The sequence below is a fragment of the Egretta garzetta genome, unplaced genomic scaffold (genome assembly GCF_000687185.1).
Source record: "Egretta garzetta isolate BGI_Z169 unplaced genomic scaffold, ASM68718v1 scaffold136, whole genome shotgun sequence".
NCBI classification, from domain to species: Eukaryota; Metazoa; Chordata; class Aves; order Pelecaniformes; family Ardeidae; genus Egretta; species Egretta garzetta.
This window is the reverse complement of record NW_009260066.1, coordinates 1433708-1443188: the sequence shown is the minus strand read 5'-3', so window position 1 is coordinate 1443188 and position 9481 is coordinate 1433708. Positions and strand designations below refer to the sequence as shown.

Below are 9481 nucleotides of genomic sequence, written 5' to 3'. Positions count from 1 at the left end.
TCCCTGACCTGTCTTGGTGGTACAGAGTTCTTGCTGAAGCTGAGTTCCTATAGAGCTGGGTAGGAAGTTGGTTTATTCCTCTACTACAAACCGAAAGTGTTTCTGTTTACAGAATATGGGATGTTTTTATTTGTGAAGCAGATTATTCTTCTTCTGTCATTCTGCAGGTGTCTGTTTCTCCTCTTACCTCCCACCCTTATTTAAAGAAAGAAAAAATGTGGTATTTATATACAAACTAGATGAACACCAGTTCAGTGCTGTTGGATGCTGATGTGTTGCGACTTACCCCTTCCATTTTAAGCCATTCAGTAGTAGTAGAGCAGCTTTTCTAGAAACTAACTTCTCAACAGTGATACCAATTAATTTTATTGCATTAAATTTGCTATTACTTCGTTCCTGTACTTGTCAGAGTAGTACCTAATAGCATGCTGCATGGTGAATCACCTTTAACAAAGAGCATTGCTCATTGCCAATTTAAGGGAAAAGGAGAAACAGCTGTAAGCTTTTCAAAAATATATTGTAGCCAGGCACCAGTATAGCTTTTAATGGGTTTTTTTAATACCAAGGAAGTCTGGAAGAGGTGACTTTTCTGTCTGATCTGGAGATAAAACTTCTTTTTTTAATTTGTGAATTTTTTAGTAAGGAACGCACCTAACAGGTGTCTTCATTACTTTTTTCATCCAAGGAGCTTGGAAACTTTTGTTGTTGTTACATAACTTTCAATGCAAGCTACCACTTTGCCATAATCCAGAGATCAAACTTTGAAGTTAAACTGATAGACAATTTGACCACTGGAGTTGAAAACTAATGCAGAGTCAAAATGCATTATAAATCCTTAGCAGTGATATTAATTAAACATTGGAACAACTTACCTTGAGGTGTGGGCCTCTCCCACCACTTAAAGCATCCCATCCTTCAAAGATGAAAGAAAAAAAGACATTCAGAAATGGCTTTTTGAATCTAGGCCATACTGCTCCTTCGTTCTCACAGGACTACTCATAATTTCTTCTTTATGTCTGTCAGGTGCCCCAATCTCTGAGAATAGGTATCGCTGCCACTTAACCAGGTGGAACTGGCACAAGGTGAAATTATCCCTTTAGAAAGTGCTCTTGGGTCAAGTCCAAAAGAGGAGTTTTATAGTTCAGTTGTCACTGCTTTGCTTAAATCCTGTAATATATAAAATAGTAACTGAGTTTCAGTTTTAGATACCATGTTTGCTGTGCAATCTACAAGTAGAAAATATGCTAAGACTTTTATCTCTTGGTTCTTTTTGAATGCTGCCATGGTGATGGCTGGTGCAGACAGAACAAGAAATTGGAGAGTTGGTAAAGAAAGCTAGTGTTCCAAATATTAATTTATACTTGATACTCTTGCAGACTTTGAACAGTGTTATGAAACAAGAATATTAAAAGTTTTAATAAACAACACTACTTCGTGCATGGCTGAGCTGTTTTACAGGGAACAACTCAATTTAAATTGTTTCTGTTGTTTTTAAAGGCAGCGATGGAGAAGCCAATTAATCATCGATTGTTTGTGACAAGAATTTTGCAGGAATTTGAAAGTGACACATTTTTTCCAGAAATCGACTACAAAGACTACAAACTTCTTACTGAGTAAGTGTCAAGATACGTACTAGTCTTGTGTTCAGATGGAAGACTTAATAATCTAATTTGAATGTGTAAGGGTCCTATTAAGGCCATGTTCCGGTTTGAGTTAGAGGTGCTTTTCACTGTATTTTTTCCCCTGGAAATTCCCCCAGAATTGCACCACACTCAGCACAGAGGGGTTTTTGGAGCTTGCTGTGTTCTTCAACCTGCCCGTAATCTTTACAGTAAAGAATTGCATTTGTCACTTTGCTTGAAAAGTAACTTCCTTATTGTTTCTCACTTCAAAATTACTCAAATATTTATTAAGCTTCATAACTCTCAGTATGTTGTTGGTCAATGGTATTTAGCCTCTGAGTGTCTTTGATAAATTGCCAAAGGCAAATTATATGGGTTTGAGCAGCGAGTGTTGAGCCTTTATAGATTTCTAAGGTTATTCGTTTCTCTTTGGAAAATTACATCTTCCTAACAAACTGAGTAGGAACAAGTATTAAACTGTAAGTTTCTGCCATTCACTGTGGTATCTTCTATTTTAACCTTGTCATGTTCCAGTCATACTTTCATGTCCTCTCCAACAAGATTACATCCAATAGGCAGTAGGGAGGTGGCAAAAATTCAAATGTCTGCCTTAAGAACCAGAAAGGAAAGGACCTCTTCCTCTTCTTGCTGCTCTTGTTTTGGTTCCCAGCTGGTTACAGACCAGCAGTGGAAAAAGTAGAAGGACAGCAAGTCACACTCTGTGCACGGGGCACAGGAATGGATTAGCATGGGGAAGAATAGGTCGGGGCAGAAAAGGATGCAGGAGAGACAGACAAGGTGAGCAGGGAGGATGCATCACCTTTTTCAGCTCTGACATGTTCTGAACTGCTCTGTGCCATATCATGAGCCCACTTGAGTACCCTGACGTCTGACCCAGTGCTCCCCCTCTCTTCCTCTTGGCTGTTTCTCAGGCATACATTGGGTTTGGCCAGTGTACTGAAATCGGAGTTTGGCCTTAAAGCCTGAATTTACAAAATTGCAGATAACTCCCTCACTAAAGTGGAAACCTGACAGAGTCAAACCTAGCAAATGAAAATTAAAATTTCTTTTTCCCTCGAAGTCAACATTACTCACACAAAATCCTTGTTCTGTCACAGAGAGCCAAAGAGATTTTTTGAAAGTCTCTATTAATAAAACTGATTTTAGTAAATCCGGAATATAGAGGAACACTTTGCATGGTAGCAGTCAGCTGCGTTAAGAAGCTGTTGTAGACTTGTAAGAAACCTATACCTTAGCATTTCCTCCAAACCATCTGAGGAAAAGCAAAGCAAGAGAACCCAAAAGCATTCGGTATCTCTTCTGCCTTCGCAGACATTTTAGATAACCTGTTGAAGGCTTTAATAAAAATGTTGGGGGTTTTTGATTAAGCCAAAAAGGTGGGGCTTTTTTTTTACGTATGAGTGTGCTTTCTTGATTTAAAAAGATGTGTGTACAAGTTGCTGACAGTAGTCAACACAATTCCTAAAAATAGTTTGTATTTAGTATACCTGTGGTAAGGGTGGTATTTTCATCTCTTTTTTCAAGCAACTCTCTTTTCTAATTGATTGGATAAATTACAGGTGACTCATAACGATATTTTTGTCTACTTGTTGGCTTTGCTTTTTCTTTTCCCCTCACTCCAGATACCCAGGTGTCCCTGCTGATATCCAAGAAGAGAATGGCATCCAGTACAAATTTGAAGTGTATGAAAAAGCTGTCTTGGCACAATAAATGAGGCTTTCTGTACTTCCATGTAAGGTCAGGCATTTTAAATCATGAACTCTTACTGAGTGCAAATATATATTAAATTGCTGAGAGAAAACCCTGCTTGAAAGTACTATACCTCAGTAGTGAATGATTCCAAAAAACACACCCCACACTCTGAATACACACCCTGCAGTGGAAATACGAAGGTGGGCAGCAGCATGAAAGAGGTAACATTAAGGAATACCGCAACTAAGGTTGCATGAGACCTTGTATCCATCTTTACAGTCCATGGCAGCATCCCAGTGTCAGAACCTTTCTACCTAAACAAAGGTTTCAAGTATCTCTTAATTCAGAATGTCCAACATTGAGAAAGCGTCAAAACCCCTGGGTTTAACTGGGATGGTGTAGACATTTGTAATAGTCTCTAAAACATACTGGTGTGGAGGAAAAGGTGATCATGTCTGAAAGCGTAACAGGAGAAATGGAGTCTGGAAGTCTCAGGCAGCAGTTGAGGGATATGTTGATCCTTCGTGGAAGTCCTCTGTTGTCCTCCTAACCATCCTGGGTACACAGCCTACGTCAAGCCTTTTGACTGAAAATGCTGACATACAAATTGATCTGATAAAGAAGTTTTAACATTTCCATTAACATCACACCCATGTAAACGCTTGCTGCTCTTATAAAAAGTTGCTATGTCGGTTTGACCGTGGCCACTTTGCGGTGTAAGAATGTAAACATCCCCACCTTTAACAGAATCTGTGTTCTTACATTCCTTCTAAAAGTAATCAGTGCAGATGCAGGCTGTTAATTTGTCGGCGTGATTTTGAATATTCTGTGTCGCTTACAAACACAGATTATAAGCAGGTAGTGGGTCCTGTTTCCTCTTTCATTAAACATAGCTAGTATAATAATGTTTTTCATTGCTATTCCCTAAAAGCAGTGAGCAGTATTCTGGTACTGTAGTAACACTGTGGTTGTAATGGCATACAATGCCGAGTGTTGACCAAAGTTTATTACTGCCAATATTATCACAACATTATCAGTAATAGTAGTCAGTTGCTGGGATCTGACTGTGGGGATTTTGTCAGACGGCAGAGGACTCCATATGCCAAGGGTTATGGAGAGGAGCTAGGATGTTCCGTGCCCACCTGGGCTTCCTCATGCTGCAGCTGCCGCCCTGAGAGTGATCGCCTGCAAGGAGGGGATCCCTGCCTCCATTTCATTGCAGGTCTGCCTGAGACTGGAAGAGTGGGGGGAAAAAAAAGTTTAAAGAAATAGAAAAATTAACACTCAAAACTCTGCTGACTGTTTCCCCAAAGTATTTTAAAAGCTTTGTCTTACAAAGCAGCATTGGGGGAGACTCAAGTAGTAACGCTCATCCTTTGTCATGCTGAGGCCCAGTTCTAACGTCAGGGAGGGTGGCACTGGCTGTTGGTGGGCTTTGTACAGGTTATAGCTGCACAGAGGAGCATAACAGCGCCTGGTTTTCTAAGGGAAGATGAAACCTTGATTTTGCTTGCTTTTGAGAAACCAAAGCTCTTTGATAAGTGAAAAACACTTAGAATATCAGCTATGAACACCTCTTGAATTTTCCATGGCAATTTGTAACATTTGACTGATAAAAAACAGTTTTTGCAGCATCTGTTCTGGGTTGTCTCTGTTTACTCTGTGTTCCTTTTGCATTCTTAAAGATGTAAGTACTCTCCTGTGTTGATCTTCTTGCCCCATGTGACTTCACATCAGTTGATAAAGATTAAAATAACAAAGTTACATGCTTTGTAATACAGCAAAAAGTCTCCCAAGTTTTAATTTGCCAACACATTGTGGAAGGGAGGGAAAAAGACTGTTACCAGGGGGATGTTATTTTTTTTTAAAAATGTAAGTCACGGTGACCCTGACAAGAGAAAATAACCTCCCAAAAGTGTTGAATATGTACCACTCTGTATCAAATAATAGGTCACTGTTGAAAGTTCCACACAGCCAGTCTGCAAAGTACTGTGCTTGTGGCAGCTGACAGGTATTGAAAGTGGAAGCAGACTTCATGTGATGTTAGCTCACACTGTGATACTGATGCGAACGTACACTAGAAAATTTCTGCCCGAGCGTACGTTGCAGGAGATAGAGTTCATTGAGGCCAAAATGCTTTGTAGAACCACTTTGGTTGCAAAGAACTGTAACCTGGATGCAGACCAGCCTACTAGGGATGTAAATAGTTACACTGGCTCTTTGTGGACTGACTTAGTCCTCTCCAGATTTAACTGTGTTCATTCGTCAAATTCTACAACAAATCAGGTGAAATTATGATTCATGGAAATGAGAACTTAGGAAATAACACAGCAGTTTCCCACTTAAAACTTTTCAGAACATATTAATGATGCAGTTTCTTTAGTATGCCACTCTGGCCAAAAAGATGCATTTTTTTTTGTTTGGGTTTTTTTTTAATAAAAGCACCGCATTTGGAGAGCACCTTTTGGATCAGAGCTATTCAAAATGACAGACAAATTCCACTCAAGAATTAGGAAAGCACAGCTGATTGGGGTGAAGTTGGGTCCGAGAGAAGTACGTTCATCCCAGCGACAGACATACCAACCACCACAGGGTCCGGCGCTTACTGTTTCAAGGAGTTGGATAGGCAGAAGGGTGTTAAGTCCATGTCCAGGAAGCAGGTACAAATGGTTGAAAAAGCAACAGTTTGAAAATCAGTGTTAGTGTTTGCTGTTCACCTGAATTGGGCATTGCACCGTTACCTCCCCGTTTACATTTCCCAAGGGAAATATAAATATTTTATACTATGGCTTGAAGAAAAAAAATCCTTTGTTCCAAATACAACTTCCCCACATTTTGTTTACTCCCGTACCTCACTGATGCACAATTCTGTGGAAAGCCATAGATTCTCATTATGTCTAGTACCAGGGGAAATGTCATGTTTTTCCCCAGTTCCACACAGCTAAGTGCAATGAGCAGCATCATGAGTGACAATATAATTACCAATCACCAAGAAAAGTATAGTACAGATATAATTTAATCCCCCTCATTCATGCTTTCCCGGGAACAAAGTGTTCTAAACAGATTAAAAATTTAATTTTTAAGGATAATACTAGTTTTAACAAGATAGCTAAAACCAGAGACTGCATAAGAGGTGAAAACCGAACCATTAATGTTTCTGTTGCTTGTCTGTTACTCATTACCTCTCTTATCTGACAGTGGACAGCAGTTTCCATTTGGCAGGAGAAAGCTGATGTTTTCAGGAGCTCACCAGCAGTGGTGCATCCAAGGACAGGAGTGGGAACATTCCAAAAACAAATCTCTGTCATGGAGAGCAATCCAGGGAGGAGAAAGATACACACTAAATAATACGAGTTTCCTAATTTAGCAAACAGAGTATTATTAGTGTATCTAGAGAACACCAGGGGAAAACAGGAAGGGGAAAATGGCAGTGATTAGCTTATGCGTGTTATCTAAGGAGAGCATCAGGAGCACTTGACATGAGATCTTAATTGGGTCGTGACAACCACATTGTCTTCATCAGACTACAGCTAATTTGCCAAAGGCTTAAGCCTAAACCCGAGCTAGTTCTGAGCAGTTTAAAAGCTGTGCTAACAGAAGAGGAAGGTACGAGCAGGCAGTAGCTGACTGGGAGAGGGGAGACGCTGGGGGAAGGGTTCTTTGTTAACCAGTGCAGAAAATGGGGTGAGTAGAGGTGACAAGTGAGGTGATGAAGCTTGGTTATGTATGAAACTGAGACACTTTCCTCATTATTTGGTTGTGCATTCACTGTCTCTGCTTGCCCAGGAGAGCTGTAGGAGTGAAGCCTACCAAGTCAGGGTAGGCTGACCAAAAAATCACAAAAATCTAGAGAGGCGGGTCCTGAACAAAAGAGTGAAAATAGGGAGAGAGAGGGGAGAAGAGGAAATTGATGCTTCCAAGAAGGACTACACGGTTTCTTGTGTTAGTTTGCCCTGTAACTATAATTACTAAAGAAACACTTCCAAGTGCTGTGGGGCTTAGCCGTTGTAAGATGCTGTGGCAAAGAATTTCATTAGTGAAGGGGTTTTCAGGATTTGGGTGTCTGTGTGACTGCCTTTGTCAGCTGCACAGAAATCCTCCACTACCATTCCTCTCCTGAAGTGCCTGCACTGCGTCAGAAAGCAAAGAGTGCCATCCCAAAGCATCCCATAGCCCCAGGGTTAGCATTGCGCCTAGGCTGATGATCTCCCCCCCCTTCCCTTGGCGGACAGCGCACACTTTGGGGGCTGCCTATGGGAAACATGTTGGTTTTTCTTGGTCTTCAATTATAAAGACTTGTTTTCTGCTGGCTCTGGGGTGGTCCTGGGTTATTCTCTCTGTTTTCTGTCTGCGGATCATTCCGTCTGCTTCCATGTAACAGCAAAGCAAAATTTGTGCAAGAACTTTTTATTAGATTAATTGCCATGATTGGAAAAAGAACAGACAAGCTCTCAGGCAGAGTCCTATTCTGGTTACGTTCTCAAGACTTTTTTTTCGGGTGACTTGAAGAAGGGCTTAAATGCCAGAACTTGCCTGTTTATCTCCAGTTAAACTGGGTGGTTCAATGAAGTAGATTATCTCCCATGTAAATCTTGGTTTGCTCATATCTTTTAATGGTCTTGGCTACACCATTTGTGTATCACCTTCAGTCCTCAAGCTGTGGTCCTCTCAATTCTGTCCCTTATCTCTTCAGCTGTCCTGTTGGATTGGAAATTTACAGAAATTCAGACAATTGTTCTGATCAAGAAAAGTAGGTATTTCAAATAGAGTGCTCTTAAATGCATGCTTATATCTGATTAAGTGTTAGTAAGTGTTTTTCCTGAAATCAGGCCATGTATTTGCCTGGTTAAGGAAAGCTTTAAGTATGAAATTAGATGTTTTGCTAAATGATGTCTCCTATGAAAAAAACACACAGAAAAAGAAGTAAATACAGAACCTGAGAGGACAGGAAATGAGCACTACACCGTTACTCATAAAAGCCTAAATCAATGTCCTTTCATTCAGCAGTTCAGTTTAATGAGCTCCTAATACCAAGCAGAATCTTTTTCAATAAACAAGCCATTATACAGAAGTCACTTTGGCTATAAATTGCATCATTGATTTAATTGAGAAGGATGGTTGCACAAAAACAGAGCATTTGCTCCTTAGAAGTAACATGCTTTTAATGTTCATCCTTCCTCTGAGCTCACCGTTTTCCACACAAAATCCTGCTGGGAACACTCACGCTCGTTTCAGACGGCTGTATGAGCTGATGAATTACCAGTCCGTCAGTGGAGATCCCTGCTCCACCTCTCAGCTGGCTGGAGGGATTATGCCTAATGCACTTCCAGCAGAGCCAGATGGGTTCATTCAGATACCCAGTGAAGAGTGATTTCAGCTGAGCAAAGTGGGTTTGCCTGAAAGGAAAAGGAAAAAATCAAGTGATCCTTCCCAGTGACACAGCTGGGGGCCAGTGACACGGTGTCCATACAGCAGTGAGCGAGCAGGAACAGTAATATTGTCACTCACTTCAGCTAGAACTAGGTGAGCCGCTTTAAAACCTCAAATAATTTGTCATCGGCTGTCTGTGAACACACTCTGTGGAGGAGCAGACCTCATGGACCACAGAACACGTGCTTGGAGAATGCCTGCTCTCAGCCATGATCAGAACTTCTCACTGGGTGTCTGCATCCTATTCCCATTGCAGTTATTAAAAACAGAAACAAAAAAATAATAAATATACCTCTCATGTGAGAGTAAAAAACTTAGATCAGGCCAACTCAACCACTGAATTCCACTGGAGCTTTTGCAGTTGTACTAAAGAGCACTTTAGAATCTTTTGAACTTTCCGATGCTGTATCAGTAGGCTATTAAACATAGCAAAAAAAGTTCCCAAAACCTATTTATTTATTGTGAAATCAGCTTGAAAGACAGCCTCACTGTCAGAAGTGCAAAAAGGGTGTTTTAATCCCTATCCCTCATCTTGTTAGGTTTTGTTCAGAAAAGTTAAAATTTAGATCTGTTCCTATCAAGAGCCCTAGGTGGAAAACCTGATAAATTTAACATACCTACGTTTAGAAAGAATTAATTTTCCTAATTAATTTTAAATTAAATTTTTCTCATGTTTGTTCAGCCATTAATCATATAAAAAAGCATTCTGTTCTTCT

The 9481-nt window shown here is 40.3% G+C and overlaps 1 protein-coding gene across 1 annotated transcript in view; it reads left to right on the top strand.

The window, feature by feature from the left end:
* The window catches only part of DHFR (dihydrofolate reductase), an 18003-nt gene extending 14307 nt beyond the window's left edge, over nt 1–3696 (top strand). The window contains exons 4-5 of the mRNA XM_009641144.2: nt 1498–1613; nt 3266–3696. Of these exons, the coding sequence (XP_009639439.1) occupies nt 1498–1613; nt 3266–3353 (204 nt within the window). The 3' untranslated portion in view covers nt 3354–3696. The remainder of the gene's footprint in view (nt 1–1497; nt 1614–3265) is intronic.
* Nucleotides 3697–9481: the final 5785 nt, after the last annotated feature.